This window comes from Vicugna pacos, chromosome 5 (genome assembly GCF_048564905.1).
Source record: "Vicugna pacos chromosome 5, VicPac4, whole genome shotgun sequence".
Taxonomy (NCBI): Eukaryota; Metazoa; Chordata; class Mammalia; order Artiodactyla; family Camelidae; genus Vicugna; species Vicugna pacos.
In genome coordinates, this window is record NC_132991.1 from 9,296,736 (window position 1) to 9,314,074 (window position 17,339).

The following is a 17,339-nucleotide window of genomic DNA, read 5'->3' on the forward strand; positions in this document are numbered from 1 at the left end:
TGGAAATCCACAATAAAGAGATAAAGAATCTGCTCTTGATTTTATAATCTGTTATGCAATTATGGTTTATTTTGAAACAAATTGGCCCATCAGAGCACTCAGGCACAGAAGCTAAAAGTAACAACTCATAGAGAATTTTCTTTAATTCATGTAGAATTCATGTTTAATTCATGGTTAATTGAAGCCCCAGGTAACTGCATTCTGAGTGCCTTTTGAAAGAACAGCCTCAGGAGATTTTTCCAAGGCCACTGCTTTGGGAAAAAAAAAATGGGATTTTTTTTTTTTCTTAATTCTTGGGACATGTGCTTGCTAACAGCTGGTGGGCACTGGCAGTCTTCTCCTCCCACTGTTTCTCATTTTGCTTCTTCAGTGTTCTCCGGTACCCCACACCCAGCTATGTTGGGTTTACTGATTCCAGGGTTCAATGTGGAAGTGTTCTCACCGCCGCCCCCCACCCCCCGGCAAAATAAGGCAGTGTGTCAAGGCGGTTGCAGATCATTGCCGTCTGGTGGCAAGACAGTGACGGCAAGGTTTTGTGGGTGGGGGTGGGAGCAGGAGGAGTTATTAAAGACTAGCGAGATGCCTCCCTTTAATCCTCACAATGGCTGGTGGGGACGCCATTACCATCCCTGTTTCACAGATGAGGAAATGATTGCCCCAAGGGCTTCAGGAATGGGTAACTCGCCCTGAGGACACAGAGTGGGTGACACAGCTAGTGGGGACCGGAGGCAGGTCTGTGAGACGCCAAAGCATTCGTTTTCTCCACAGTGTCACTGTTCCTCCTGCCTTCGATTTCTGAGACTTCAGATTTTAGAAACATGCCAAGATGAAAAATAAAAACGCTGGGTTTATTATGAGACGGCATTGGGGTGGATGAGGCACAGATGAACTCACAGAAAAGGAACTAATATTTTTGCGCTCCTCCCGTGTCCCAAATATTGTGTGTAATCTCATGTTAGTCTCCAGGCAAAGGAGCGTTGTAGAAAAGCCCTGAGGAAACAACCCAAAAGGGGCAGCATGTGGAAAAGCCTTGGGAAGTCAGGTTGGAGTTTGCTTAATTCAGGAAGAGCTCTTCTGCTGGCCGCGAAGGAAGAAGTCGTGTTAAGTGTTCTACAGTCATCGACTGGATTTCAACTATCTCCCCCGATGCTCAGGGAGGGCTGGGTCATCAATGGGCTGTACACATGGGGTCGGGGCACACTGGGGGAGCTTTCTTACTTCTACTAAAACTATAACGTCAAGGCAGAGCACGATCTTCACTCGTCCGGTTGGCTTGTCTGCCGATGGTAATCAAGTTGGGATACTAGTCACATTTCCTCACCAGCAACTCCTTTAACTATGTTTATAAGGACAATGGACTATGGAAGCAGATTCAAGAGCCCGGGAGTAGGTTATTGACCAGGCAGAGTCCTAAAGAAAAGGCATCAAGCTACTTGTTTCACACCTTAGGGCTTTGAAGAGGTGTTAAGCAAATGGGAAAAAAATGTGGTGACTCTCAGTTTCTTCTTTCTTTGGTCTAACAATATTCTCATTGGACCTGTTCTGTCTCTGCCTCTGTGTGATGGCAGATGTGGGACCTCCCAGGGAATGGCCAGGCTGGGGTATGAGAGAGAAGTGGGTCCTTTTAAAAATGTTAAAAATGGACAATGATTATTTCAGCTGAATTATCTGGACTGGTTGTTGTCTTTTATTGAAATATGGCCAATTAGCCGCCTGTGACATTGACTTTTTCATGTAGATCCTGATTAAGATAAAGTCAAAATATGAAAGTCAGTTACACACACCCTAGTTCTCTGACTAGCAAACTCCCCTCATGCACTAAAAGTATGATTTGCTATATTATTGGCCTGTAACTCTGAGGGAATCACAGGCTCTGCCACCCACGGGGCACACATACACCTGGGAGACAACGGGTGAGTGGCTTACCTCAGTGTCGTCTCGGTCTTAGAGGTTTCGGGCAGGGATGAGAGAACCAGGCACTGGAACCTCTTCCAGTTCATCACTCCGGGAATTATGTCCTGTAACCAGAGCCCGCACAGGGGTTTTACATGGAAAGGAACTGTCTGGTGCGGTGAAGTCTAGCAAGGACTTTCATTCCATTCAACTGGCTATTTTTCAGTCTTAAAAGTTGAGTTCCAAAATGTATAATTTCATGAAGTTCAGTAGGAATTTTTCTGAAGCTACAAAAGACTACCACATGAGCTACGGGCATCAAACAAGGCCACATGAGTGAAAGCTGGGATGCGGAGAGGTTCTCCTGATTGATCAGACACACGAGCAACGGTCCTGGTGATGGCGGGTAGATCTGACTGTTGGATCTGTTTTGATTACTGTGGATGTGATGCTAATGCAACGTTCAGAGAGGCTGGGTCATTCATCACAAGGTCTTCCAGGCAGGGGTAAGCTCGAGGAAACTTGGAGATGCTGGGCAAGCGTGTTGTCAGGAAACCCCAGCTGAGTGCAGGCTGGAGAGGTGGGCTGGTCAGGAGGGCCTTGTGGGCCAAGCTCATGAGCTTGGAGCTGCTCCCACGGGCAGCAGGGACCACAGAGGGTTTTCAAACCAGAAAACCACATGATCAGATTTGCATGGAAGGCAGATTTCTAGGGAGGGTGGATGGTCCAGGGTGGGGCCCTGGGATGGAGGAGAGGGAGCGTAACGTGCCGTTTGATGCAGGCTGGTGGGAGTCAGGGATGGCTGGACATGGGGAATGAGGGAGAGGACAGGATCGAGGATCACGTGGGTCACCGCACAAGTCACAGAATCAAAAGACAAGCAGGGAACGCAGGAAGAGGTGTGAGGTGTGGCTGGCGGAAGCAAGAAGAGATAATGACTAAGTTGCGGGTTTATTGAGTTTGAAGGGCCTGAGGGCAACGCCCAAGAGATGTGGATGGGTGTTCAGGTCAGGCTGGTGATCTAGGGGAGAAGGGATGCTGGGAGCCTCTTCCCAACTGTGCATTTATCACATCACCACCTTGTCCACTCTGTTTCTGTACTTACTCGGGACCAAAGAAAGAGGAGGTCAGACTACAGGGTTATGGCCATCATGTGGTTGTTTTCACATGGTTGAAATGGGAGTAAAATGAGTATGAGGTGTGGCCTTCAAGGGAAAAAGAGAGTAAGAATGTTGAAAAAAGGGCACCTTGAGGCCAGAGAGGTGGGTGTGGGCAGGACGGGAGTGGTGCTGAGTCCCCAACCTGTGCCCCTTCAGGATACGCAGCCACCGCTGTTACCATTCTTGTTCTGCAGTTCTGGCTGCAAACCTTCTTTTCTCAGTTCCAGCTGTGACCCTCCATCCTTCTCCCCTGCCCTTCCCTGCAGCCCAGGGCCAGTGAGGCCAGTGAGGCGGGTGATGTCCTTACCGTGTGATGGAGAAACTGCTTCTGGGTGAGAGGAATGCTGGACCCAGTGTGGGACTCCTTGGTGAACTTGTACTTGGGGTGAGAGCACAGGTGGTAATCTATCAAGGTTTCCGCATAGGTCATAGGGTGCATCACAGCAAACAATCCTGGGCTGGGATTCTGCATGAGAGAGAGCGCAAAAAGGATTCTCTTCTGGGTACCAGTTTCTTAGCTGGGCAGAGGACAGGCATCAGCTAATGTCCTCCATGGCTCCCGCCAGCACTAACACTCTGACCCCATGTCAGCTCGTCTGGGAAAGAGAAGGAGCAGAGGCGGCTTTAAACTGGCAGTGATCACAGTCTTTCATAAATGTCACTCTTCTGCTTTAAGAGCTTCATCACAGGCCACGTGGATTTACCAAGCTCCCACGGAAACAAGGATAAATGAAACCACAGCTTAAACAGCTTCAAGTATTTGTTTCTAAGTTTGATAAATTAGGGGGATTTATTAAATAAGCAAATCGATTTTTAAAAAGCCAACAAACGTCTGGTTTTGAAAACAAAATTAGCTTCTTAAAAACTACTTTAAAGGGAAGACAGAGAAGAGGGTGGAATTTGATACATCAGGAAATGTCAACATTTAACATTGTTTTGGTGATGTTTTCAACTCAGGAAGGCTCATGTACACAAATGCTCCTTTCAAACCTTGGTCCAATTTTGAAAATTATGTTGTTATTTTTAGTTCTGCTGTCGGTTATCTTTGTGGCTGGAAATGATGTTCTGATACGCCCGTTTCTTGCTTTATCATCTTTAGTTGAGTATTTCAGTTCCCTCTCAGGTGAAAGGAAAACATTTCATCCTTATTTTTTTTTTCTTGTACCTTCCCTCCTCTCTTCCACAATTTTACTTTCCTATTTTTGAGATTCTTACCATCAGCCTTCTAGAACCACAATCAAGACCTTTACGCTTTGTTCATAAGGCTGTCTCTGAAAGTTAAAGACTAGGAAATAGCATTGATTTTTGTCTCAACTGTGTAAACATCTTTCTCTGCCTGGCCAAGTTGAGGCTTGGATTATGGTTTTTTTGGTGAAGGTTCACACCACGACCTGTGGGTCAGTGACAGAGGACGGTTCTCGTATCAAGGCTGGATGGGGTCTATTTTTAAAAATTTTTCCATCAACTGAAAAATCATGACAAATTTTAGTTTGATTTCCTATTGGGAACACATAGTGATTTTTAGTTAATTTCCCTCCCTGGAGTTTGTAATGGCTTTTTCTTCTGCTTTAATGATGTGCCTTTATAAAATCCTTGACCGTTTCCATCCTCTCAACCGCACTGTTAGTGCATGGAGTCCACACTTCCCTGGACACCTCTTCCCCAGAGCCGTTTACCCTGATTCCTACAGACGATGCACAGATACCATCCCAAGACTTCACTATAATGTTTACTCACTGCATCCAGTATTTCCTTCCTTTTATTTGTTTCTTTTCTTAGGGTTTCAAAATTCTTTCTTTTATAGCTATACTGATGTATAATTGATACAATGAACTGCACATATTAAAAGTATACAATTTGGTATATGTTGATACATGTTTCATCTGGACATATGTTATATACTTTCAGAGTGGTGAGGGGTGGCGGTGGGTGGGTCTGGGAGATAAGACTGAAGAGTGTTTTTCAAACCTTGCTGTGGGGAACCCCAGGGTTTGGCAGGGACACCCTCCTCAGCAGAGCCCCCTACCCTACTCCCAACCCTGCAATGAGGACTTTATTTTACATATTGCCTTTCTATGTAAAATTTCAGCGGATGAGAGGGTTCTGGTGCTCAATGAAGTCTGAAAATCACTGAGTTAAATGTCCTGTGAGGCTATCTCAGCTCTAAGATTCTAAGTCTCTGAGGAACAGCCCCCTTAACCAATGAGACTATAAGAACATGCCCCCTAATGGCCAAGACACAAAGATCGCAGCTCTCTCTGTACCAGGCCAACAGTCAGGAAACACACAGACATCCGTCTCAGTTCTTGGGTGTGACCACCAGCATTTCTGCCGCATTAGAGATACAGATTCCCACGTGGTGATTCCCACAAAGGAGACTTTTCCAGGCAGCGTCTAAGGTCCTTTCTCATTCTCTGTGTGTGCACGTGTTTGTCCCTTAAAAAACAGCCCATAACTAGGGCAACTGCTGCGACATTTCACCGATGATTCCATTTTCATAGACACCCTCGTCAGACTTCCTGTTGGGCTTTCAGTTACTAAGGATTTGGGGACCTAGAAACAGGTCAGATCAGCTAAGCAAGGACATGGGGACAGGAGGAAGCCCACAGTCTGGCGGGGACATGTGCAGGGGAGCAGGGGACGACGGGGCTGGGCCTCACGGAGCCCCGGGCTTGGACTTCATTTGGTAGGAAGCGGGGAGTCCGTGCCGCACGTGGAGTGGGCAGGGGGTGGGGAGGGCGTGCAAGCGCGGCTACAGGAACAAGCAGAACCAGACACCAGGGAGACAGAGGCGGCAGTGCGGCGGGGGCGCGGCGCCCAGGGACCGAATCAGGAATCAACAAGGTGTCGAGTGATGGCATTTGGGGAGACTTTCCTCTTTTTTCCCTGTTGTGCTTTCTTTTTAAAAAATATATATGTATATATAACCTTTAAAAATTGTGAATCACTATATTGTACACCTGTAATTTATATAATATTATACAGCAAATATACTTCAATAAATACAAAAGTATATACATATACATGTGCATATTATAGATAATTAGAAAAGATCATAGAGCTATTGTCACAAAAATGCATGCTGGAGTTGTTAAACGACAGAAACACATTCTCCACACAATAAAGGCTGGCACGCAATTTCAAAGGTGCGAGGTTGTTTAACTCTTGAAATTCCAAAAAGAGAAAAATATTCCCAATTGGTGCTTCTGTCTTCTTTTTTTTATATCTTTTTGAAAAAGTGAAGTATAGTTGATTTACAATATTGCATTAGTTTCAGGTGTACCTCCAAGTGATTCAGTTACATATATGTTTTTTTCCAGATTCTTTTCCATTATAAGTTATTACAAGACAGTGAATATAGTTCCCTGTGCTGTACAGACATCCCTGTCGTTTATCTATTTTATGTATAGCAGCATGCATCTGTTAATTTCATATTCCTAATTCACCGCTCCCCTCTCCCTTTCCTCTTTGGTAACCATAAGTTTGTTTTCTTTAAGCGCTTCTGTTTTCTCATGAAGCAACTGCTGAAATAAAGGAACGTGGAACAGTGACTTCCGCCAATGGTCACTTACAAAAATATAAAGCGGGTCATAATCTGGAGCCCTGGCCAAGGCCTCGGGTAGTTTCACACTCAAGACTGAGGTCTCCCCGGGGAGCTGGGGCACGGCGTCCTGCTTGGGCAGGGCTATGACGGTTGTGGCTTCATCCTGCGCGAGGACCAAGAGCAACACGTTAGTTCCGACGCCAGGGCAGCGGGAAGGTGGGAGCGGTTTTCGGAGGTGGGGACCTGTTACCTCAGCTCCTTGCTTCAGGGCTCGAGCAAGTTTTTGAGGTCGGTAGCTCGCTGAGCACTTCTGGACAGAGATGGGCTGGTACTTCTTAATCTTGTACAGTTGAGGGACCTGGAGGTGAGAGAAGACAATGGACTCAAAGCCCTTGAGAGGTATTTGCCAGCTTCCTGAGAGTAAAAGGAAAACTAGCACCGTGTTTAACTACCAGGTTATGGCTCGGGTTGCTTTGGACTAGCCTTGAAGAGGCCTCAGAGCAGTCCCGAACCTTGTCCTGGGTCCCAGCATCCAGCAACACTCACAGTCACCCACCCCTATCTTAAGGCTTAACTCTAGAAATACACTGATCACTGGTTTGCTGATTTAAAATATGCACATTTTCAGGGGGAGAGTGCAGCTCAGTGGTAGAGAGCGTGCCTAGCATGCACAAGGTCCTGGGTTCAATCCCTAGCACCTTCATTTAAAAAAATAAACCTAATTACCCTCCCCCCCAATAAAAAATAAAATAAGATAAATCAAATATACATATTTTCAACAGCAGATTGTCATACACCTCAAGAAAGGCTGACTCACTTTCATTCACTTTCCTTTTTTCTTCAAGTTTCTAACATCTGCACTTCAGATCACTTCAGGTACACATGCTCTATCCACAGAATTAAGATTCTGGCTTCCATAAGCCACATTGGGAAAAAAGAATCTGTTATACCTCGCATGTCGCATATAATAACAGCAGAAGAGACACACAGTGTGCCTTGCGGTATAATCCGGAGTAGAACAGAAACGACAAAACAGAGAGGCTCGAATTCAAGAATACATTGTTCACTTCATAAGAAACCTGATTAATGGAACCGTAGGACAGTTCTGACCTGCAGATCGAGGAACGAAAAGGCCTGTTTGATTTGAATTTCTGAAGATTTTATCGGGACTGGTCCAAGGCCATCAGGAGCCTAAAATGTGAAAATTCCAAACAAATGACACGATCAGCGCTGAGCAAAAACAGCTATGCTTTTATTTCTACACAACTGGGAACATTCAGTGAACGGCTCTAGTTTCTGAGTGAGGATTTCGTCCCCCAGCTGGTAGGAGTCCTGTCGACAGAAACAACTCTCAGGGCTCAGCCCTTTCAGGAGTGGCCTCCGTGAAGGAAGGAGGAGGCCTCACTGAAGATCAAGTGCCCCTCCCCGGGCAGCCACCTCCTTGAGGTTGAAGCAAAGGTACAGATGCGGGTCCTCTCACCCAGTCCCGGCTTCAGAGCTCCTCTTGAGTTCAGCTGAGGCCTTTGTCAAAGGATTGCAATCTTATTCTCCCTCTGTCCCTTCTTGATCCCGCTGCTTCCCTTCCACAGATGCTAAAATCCCAAAAGCACTACCTAATAAATTTCATACATGCTGGTCTGCCTTATCACTCACAGAACCTGGAACAGTGCCTGACATATTATGGGCACTCAAGAAATACTACACTTCACCAAATCTAAGACACCATCATTACACTGATATGATGCAGTGCAAATATGCCATCAATTATAAGACATTTCTCAATTTCAAAGATACTATATTTTAAAAAAAGTGACCTTAGGATAGATGAAATACAGTATTTATAGGATGAATTACAAAATTCTTTATGGACAGGAATGCTGAGCATTCTATTTTTCATCAACCCTGAGCAGCAGAGAAGTCTTTGTAGAACTAACTAAAGTACCAAATGAAATGCACAAACTTTGAATTATTTAAAAAAGAAAAAAAAAAGATGGCCTGCACAGCACAGTGAAGATCTCTTTTCATCCCTACCACTCTTTCCACCCATTAATTATTGAGTGTCAGGCAATTCTTACTGCTTGAAAATCACAGATTTGGAGGGGTGAGCATAGCTCAGTGGTAGAGTCCATGCTTAGCATACATGAGGTCCTAGGTTCAATCCCCGGCACCTACATTTAAAAAATAAATGAAATAAATAAATAAATTGAACTACCTTCCCCCTCCAAAAACCAAAAACTTAAAAAAAAGAGAAAATCACAAATTTATTATGCCCTAGGAGTGAAATAATCTGATCTCTTAAGTCATTAAATTATCAAATGCAGAAACACATGGAATTTCAAGTCAGTCCTGTAAATCTTGAGTAGATTAACCAGCCATGCTTAACACATTTCACGAGACATGACCAGCAAGTTCATTCTCTGAAACTAAACAAGTATTTTGCACGCGCACTTCCAATATCAATTTAAACACACTTCTTATTCCTAACGATGTGAACTTGGGGAACTTGAGCGACATTTTATTACTGGCTACGTGACCTTGTGTCTCAGTTTCCTTCTCATCTGTGAGATGATAAACCTATCATGTAGATTTGTTGAAGATTAAATGAACTTGGGAATTTGAGATTTGCAGATACTACTATATATAAAATAGATAAACAGCAAGTTTCTACTGTACTGCACAGGGAACTATATTCAGTATCTTGTGGTAACCTATGATGAAAAAGAATATGAAAAGGAATATATGTACGTTCATGTATGACTGAAACATTATGCTGTACACCAGAAATTGACACATTGAAACTGACTATATTTCAATTAAACAAAGAAAAGAATTTTGAAAAAAAAGGTTAAATGAACTGATACAACTGAAGCACTTAAGAACCTGCCTGACTCATGAAAAATGCAGTGAAAGTGTTAGCTGCAGCTTTTATTATGATAACGCATCATTTGATGAACTATCACACTTCTGGCCACCAAGAGGGAGGGAGAGAGGGGAGAGGTGGACTTGTGAGTTTGTTGGGTTAGACTGGCAGATTCCAGGGCTGCCCTTTGCTGGCCCCTCGGTTTCCCGAGCAGCAGAAGGGCTGGGCTGAGCTCCTGCCTCCCTGGGCCAGGCCAGGCTCTCTCGGTTTCTCCATCTGCCCCTTAGTTCTCAGGCCCTGTTCCCGCAGTCCGGCGGGGCTCAGTGGTCTCGCTGGGGTCTAGGCTGGGCAGGCACTGGGCCAGGCTATGAGCCAGCTGTGCACAGGTGTCCCAGGTGCCAGGCAGGGGGCAGCATGTCATATTTGTCCCCATAACCTGGGCACGGATCTCCCTTGGGAGCCTCCCAGGAGGACGCAAAGGGCCAGAGACTGAGGTGGGTCTCACCCGGGTACCTGTCTGACAACCACCTGCTCATGCCTGGCCCCACCCCACAGCCCAGCGGCACCCACCAGGCACCCACCAGCTCGCTGGAGCCCTGAGGGGAGCTGTAGGATGGGAAGGCGAAGGGCAGAACTTCCTTGGGCGACACAGAGAACCGGCTGGCATAGTCATCCTGACTGACCCGCGGGTGAAGGTACTGGGAGGAATCCTTCTCTGCGGGTGAAAAAACAAAACAGCACTTTTGGGGAGTTCTTAAGGTATTTTTGTGAAACTACCATCTTTAGTTATGTGTTTGCCACACACTAGTTCAAAAAGAATCTAGGTGAAGAGGGTACAGCTCAGTGGCAGAGCACAGGCTTAGCGTGCACAAGGTCCTGGGTTCAAGCCCCAGTACCTCCATTAAAAAAAAAACAAACTCCCAAACCTATAGGTATGTATGTGTATAGTCTCGGTTTCAGTTTCTCCTTTGTTCTTTACCTCAAGATCTTCTCCAATTTAAAAAAATTTATTTTTCCTTCCCAAAAAACTGCGCTTCCTAATTATGTATCTCTGATGAATATTTTTTGTCCTTCTCAGTGAAGAAAAGGATTCAATTAAAGAAGCATATGAAGACATTTTACAGGTGTCCAAATGTAACTCACACGTTAATTTTACAATTTTTTTTTTAAAGAGTTTCTTGGGAGGAGGGTATAGCTCAGTGGTAGAGTGTGTGCTTAGCATGCACAAGGTCCTGGGTTCTATCCCCAGCACCTCCATTAAAGTAAATAAATAAATAAACCTAATTACCTCCTCGACCAAAAAAGTGTTTAAAAAAATTGTTTTTAAAGCTTAAAAAAAAACCCATAGTTAAAAAAAGTTTCTTCATTAGAAACTTTACTACCAGAGATAAAAATAATATGGAAGGAAAATAGAGTAATTAAAATGTGATAAAATGTTGTGAAAAATAAATACCCATCTGGATCTTGAAGGAGAGGAAGAGGAGGAGTGTAGCTGCTGCCTGGGGAGGATGGGGAACCAGAGCCAGGCCCCAGGGCCGACAGCTAGGGAGGGGAGGAGGGCTTGGAAGGACAGGACCTCCTATGGGTCTGCACACAAACCACAGATGCAGAAGATGGTGATATGGCTTTTGGGCTCCCAGAAGCTACTGAGAGTAGGCTTCCAACAGACCTGGCCAACCGGGGCATCAGAGGATTGGAATTTCTTTAGTGAAGATGATACGAGATAGAAAGCTTTATGTACAAACACTCGAGACATGACCAGATGCAGCCAGACAATCAACAGGTATAAATGACAACTGTCCTGGTCTCTCTGGTGACAGGAGAGAACAGATGGCACGAAACAGGAAGTCACAACCAAACTTCATGGATGTTACAACCTGGTCGGGTGGTGGGTCTTACTTACTATTGCTTGGGCAGGGATTTCAGCCACACCTGCTATGGAGGTCTGATTTATGTCAGGTGGTAGGTTGCATAATGGCTCTCCAAAGACGTCCGCATTCTATTGCCCGGAACCTGTGACTACATCACCTTGCTTGATAAATGGGGCTTTGCAAATGTAAGTAAAGGATCCTGAGATGGGGAGATGGTCCTGGGTAATCCATGTGGGCCCAGTGTCATCACACGATCCATGTAAGAGGGAAGCAGGAGGGTCAGAGTCAGAGAAGATGTGACAACCCAAGAAAGAGGTCAGGGTGCTGAGAGGAAGGGGCCATGAGCCAAGAAGTGCAAGCAGCCTCTGGCAGCTGGAAAATGTCCAGAACAGGCTTCCTCCTGGAGCCTCCAGAGGGAACCAGACCTGTGACACCTTGATTCTACACTTCTGACCTCCAGAACTGTAAGATAATGAATTTGTGTTATTTTTAAACCACTAAATTTGTTGTGATTTGTTATATTAAAAAAAAAAACTACAAAGGAAACCATAAGCAAAACAAAAAGACAACCTACGGAGTGGGAGAAAATATCTGCAAATGATGCGACTAACAAGGGCTTAATCTCCAGAATATATAAACAGCTCATACAACTCAATAACAGAAAAACAAACAACCCAATCCAAAAGTGAGCAGAAGACCTACACAAACAATTCTCCAATGAAGACATATGAATAGCCAGTAGGCAAATGAAAAAATGCTCAATGTTGCTAATTATCAGAGAAATGCAAATCAAAACTACAATGATCACCTCATACCAGTCAGAATGGCCATCATTCAAAAGTTCACAAATGATAAAAGCTGGAGAGGCTGTGGAGAAAAGGAAACCCTCCTACACTGTTGGTGGGAATTCAGTTTGGTGCAGCTATTATGGAAAACAATATGGAGATTCCTCAAAAGACTAAAAATAGATTTACCAAATGATCCAGCAATCCCACTCCTGGCATATATTTGGAGGGAACCTTAATTCAAAAAGATGCATGCACCCCAGTGTTCACAGCAGCACTATTTACAACAGCCAAGATGTGGAAACAACCTAAATGACCATCGACAGATGACTGGATAAAGAAGCTGTGGTATATTTATACAATGGAATACTATTCAGTCTTAAAAAATAATAAAATAATGCCATTTGCAGCAACATAGATGGACCTGGAGATGTCATTCTAAGTGAAGTAAGCCAGAAAGAGGAAGAAAAATACCATATGATATCACTTATATGTGGAATCTAAAAAAAAAAAAAGACACAAATAAACTTATTTACAAAACAGAAACAGACTCACAGACATAGAAAACAAACTGAAGGTTACTGGGGGGAAAGGGGTTAGGAAGGGATAAAATGGGAGTTTGAGATTTGCAGATGCTAACTACTGTATATAAAATAGGTAAACAATAAGTTTATACTGTATAGTGCAGTGAAAAAATGTTCAATATCTTGTAGTAACCTATAATGAAAAAGAATATATGTACATACATGACTGAAACATTATGCTGTACACCAGAAACTGACACATGTAACTGACTATACTTCAATTTGAAAAAACGCTAATGTATGTGATTTATGAAAACGTTTATTTCTAACAGGTAACTTCAGGACGAAGAAGTCTCACACTCAGGGGACACACGGGTGAAGCGCTGCTGTTCCTCACAGCCCTGCCTTACCTGATGCTATGGACTGTCTTCCTTGAGTGAACTTTCTTATGATAGCATCTTTTTTCATGTTGCGAATGGCACTCAGCATCCTAAGTAAGCGTCGATGTACCATAACCTGGAATTAGAAAAAATAATGTTTTCAAGTGATTAATCGGTGCAGGCTTATTTTGACTTTCAATTTAGCTCACTTTCCCCAACCACAACCAAAGGCTGAGACCACCACTTCAATCAGAATTCACAGGGAGAGGGGCATCTGCCCTGGGCCGAGGCCGTGGGGACTTCAAGGTCTGGGCACTGTTGACTGGCCTGAATACAAAAAACGACCAGGTTGTTATCTGGCCTTGTCCCACCCAATTTACGAGCCCCAGTGTTCTCATATTTCCAGAGTGGAACCAGTGACTAGTTCTGCATTCTTTCTTTTCGGTGTATCTGAGTAGCCAGGCTCCCACCGTGTCAATTTCAGAGTCAAAGAACAAACTAAATGGACGATTCGGTGGAAACTGGGCTGTGGATGAGGGCGGTGCTGACTGCACACTCCTGGGCTTGGCATTCAGAGCAGATGTTGCTGCGAACACAGCTGTGATAGGGGGCCTGTTCATTCCACGATTAACGCTCCTTCCCAACCTGTGACGGTCTCTTTTATTTAACAAGTATGATTGAGTCTCTGTGGACAGTTCTGTTCAAGGTACTATAGATACAGTGGGAAGCAAATAAATGTCCTGCCTGCGTGGAGCTGACGTTCCGTGTGTGTGTGTGTGTGTGTGCGTGTGTGTTATGTCCCCACATTTTTTTATATTTTATATTTTGAAAACATTTTCATTTATAAATTTAGCATTTATTTACTGCCATTTACTTAGCATTTATATCCACTTTGCGTTTTTCCTCTTAAGAATTCTAGCATCTTGGTTTTTGAACACTTCTCTTTTGACAGTCTTATTTGACAGTCATTTTCATCTTCACAGTGGTCCGTAAGGAACTGTCATCTCTGTTTTACACATAAGAAGACTGAGTCTCAAAAAGTTTTAATGACTTGCCAGTCTGGGAAGGTGATGAACTAGGTTTGAACCCGGATCCTCTGATTAAATCTTGTGTATTTTTCACTGGTTGGACAACTGCTGGTCTCTGGAGATGCATTCATGGTACTGGCAGGTTACAATAGGGGAATGTATAGGATTGGCATGTGTGTGTATGGCAGGGAGTGGGTGTGTGGAGAGGGATAAGAGTAAACACTTAAGCGAATAAACAAGATAGACACCATAGAGAAATCTGAAGAAAAAGAGTAAATGCACGAGGGCAGGACTGTGGGGCTGGGAAGGGGGGTGGTCTAGCCCCTTCTGCAAGGATTTAAGGAAGGCTTCTTGGAGGAGGTCAGGTTTGATCTGAGACTCGAGTGATGAGGAGACAATAACCTTGGAAAGAGAGTTGGGAGCAGAGGAACCAGCAGGTACAAAGATCTTGAATCGGGAACAAAGGAGACATGTTTCAAGGACAGAGAGAGATCCAGGACAGCCTTGTTGCCTTGGTAAAAATTGTGGGTTGTATTCAAATTGCAGTGGGAAGCCTTTGGAGAGTTTCACCAGGGGAGAGGTGTTACCATCGCTAAGCTTTGGGAATACTGCTCTGGCTGCTGTGTGGGGACCGGAAGCAGGGAAGTCAGTGGCAGTGGTTCAGGCGAGAGACCATGGGGCTGTGACCGAGCTGCGGAGACAGCAGGGGCCATAGGCTCAGGGCACATTTGTGCATCTAACTGACAATACTTCCCGGAGAGCATGAGGAAAAGACGGAGCCACCATTCACAGCCAAACACATAACTGCTGACAAACGGCTGGGGAGGTCCCACTAGTGGGAAGCCTGTCTAGCCAGTGTCTTGCTGTGTTTTGCCCACTGTCTTCCCTCAGAGCACAGCTTTGTGCTGCCTCTCTCCACCAGTTCCCCACAGCAAGCATCTTGTGGCCACCTCTGTGCTGCACCTGCACAGAGCCCACCAGACAAAGCCCCAGCAGGGACATGGGTTTACAGGGCCTTGGAGGTTGATGAGTAGATCACGGATGCATCAAGCTCTGTCTGTCTCCACCCAGACTGTCATCAGGTCAAGCGGGAAGCACTCCTTGAAACACAGCCCATACATAAACTTTTGTAGTCTCTTATACGCATTGACTCACTTAATCTTCACAGCAACACTTTGAGATAGGTCTAATTGTTATCCTCAGTGCCAGATGAAGAAACTAAGGCCCAGAGGTTATATAACTTGTCCAAGATCAGAAAACTCACGAGAAGTTGCACCAGGAGTTCAGGGCAAGCAGCCTGGCTTCTGAGCCCAAGTATTATCCTCTGCTCTCCCTGCTTGAGAGGTGGTTCTGCCCCTCAAGGCAGCTTTACTCCAGCGGCAGGGACAAGAGATCTTCAGGCAGCATAAGATGCAAGAGGCACCGTGGAGAGCGCTCAGTGCTAAAATTTACAGGACTGCTTCTTGGAGGAGAGGTAGCCTTGAACTGGCCAAAGGACAGGTTTGGACAGATGGAGGTGAGATGCAATGGCATTTCAGGTGACGGTGAGGAGCAGGGAACGAGCCAGTGTTTTCAGAAGATGAAAACTGGGACAACATAGAGGATGGCGGGGCAGTGGGGGGCAGCTGGAGAGGTGTGGTCATAGCCAGACCAGGGATCTCCTTACACCCTTTATTGACCTTAGGAAGCTGCTGGGTGGAAGATCCGTGAACATGAAGCCATAAGCCTGGATGTTAGACACACGATCCCCCAGGAATGCTCCATTGTTCCCTCTAGAAACAGCTGAGCAGCACCCTTTCATTTTAGAGTTAGCACGTGACCCAGCAATTCTACCCCTAGGTATACGTGCCCAAGAGAATTGTACACATATGTCCACAAACGTGTACATAAATGTTTGTAGCATCATTATTCCCGTCATTTTAGCCAAAAAGTGAGAACAGCCTAAATGTTTCAACTGATGACGAGATAAAGTGCGGTATATCCATACAATGGAATAGCATTCATCCTTAAAAAGGAGCGAAGTACTGAAATAAGCTACATTATGGATGAACACTGAAAACATGTAAAGTAAAAGAAGCCAGTTACAGAAGGCTATGTGTGTGTTGTATGAGTCTATGTGCATGAAATGTTCAGGAAAGGCAAATCCATAGAGACAGAAAGTAGATGAGTGGTTGTCAGGGACTGGGGGATGGAGTTATTAATGGGAACTAGGTTTCTTCACGTGGTGATAAAAATGTCCTAAGAGGGGAGGGTATAGCTTAAGTGGTAGAGCATGTGCTTAGCATGCACAAGGTCCTGGGTTCAATCCCAGGTACCTCCTCTAAAAATAAATAAATAAACCTAATTACCTCCTCCCCACAAAAAAAAAAAAAAAGAAAAAATGTTTTAAAATAATGGTGATGGTGGTACAACTCTGGGAATATATTGACAACTACTGAATTATACACGTTACAAGAGTGAATATTATGGCCTGTGAATTACACCTCAAAGAAAACTGTTATTAAAAAAAGCTCATCGTTCAATTTCCTTGTGCTGATAACTAAACAAATTAAAATTCCAGTCTAGTGCTGAGACTTACCTTGCGTGCTGCTTGTTGAAACCGTCTTAGCGCCCTGAACCTGTTGACCCAAGTATTATTAATGAGTGGATCAAAATTAGGATGAAATTCCCTGGTTTTCTGCGAACATAAAATATAAGCATATCTTAGGTTTAAAGTTTAACTCCGGGCATAAGCATTTAATAAAAATGTTTCAGAGTCTGATCTCAAGTCAGGTTATTATTTGCTCTTCCGTTTAATGAACATTTATTAAGCACTTTTAGTGTACACACCCTCAAAGGGACTAGTTCTTGGGTTAGGGACCAAAAGTGAAAGACAGGATTTGGGTTTTACAAAATTTACAGTCTAGACAGAAAAACTCAAGCAAACACAGGCGAGCCTGAGGAGGAAAAATAAAGTCACACCGAAGTCAGCCCCATGTGCTGGGTGCTGGCACTGCCTACGGAACTGGGAGGTGCAGGCTGTGTGATGCTGATGAAGGAGGACTGACGTGCTCAGCCCTGCCCACCAAGCGCCAGCACGGTGTCTGCGCATCGTGGGTACAAGTGTGCGTGGATCAGTAAATGCGAAGGAAAGGGTGCCTGGGGGTGTTGTGAGGCAGCCAGAGCCTCAGGCAATGCAGGTTCTTGAACAGGGAAACAAGAAGAAGAAAAGTCATGGGAAACAAATTAGTCTCGCCTTGGCACATGCAGCGGGCCGCTGAGGAGATGCAGGAGGGCAGATCTACAAACCATCAA

General features: G+C 44.7%; 1 protein-coding gene across 2 annotated transcripts in view; it reads right to left on the reverse strand.

Moving 5' to 3' along the window:
* CFAP221 (cilia and flagella associated protein 221) overlaps nt 1-17,339 on the reverse strand; it is a 79,297-nt gene that overhangs the window by 9,495 nt on the left and 52,463 nt on the right. For both annotated transcript variants that reach the window (XM_072960836.1, XM_031678657.2), the window contains exons 14-21: nt 16,624-16,722; nt 13,048-13,153; nt 10,039-10,172; nt 7,708-7,788; nt 6,848-6,955; nt 6,626-6,760; nt 3,361-3,519; nt 1,927-2,018 (exon numbers count right to left, since the gene is read on the reverse strand). In XM_072960836.1, the coding sequence (XP_072816937.1) occupies nt 1,927-2,018; nt 3,361-3,519; nt 6,626-6,760; nt 6,848-6,955; nt 7,708-7,788; nt 10,039-10,172; nt 13,048-13,153; nt 16,624-16,722 (914 nt within the window). The remainder of the gene's footprint in view (nt 1-1,926; nt 2,019-3,360; nt 3,520-6,625; nt 6,761-6,847; nt 6,956-7,707; nt 7,789-10,038; nt 10,173-13,047; nt 13,154-16,623; nt 16,723-17,339) is intronic.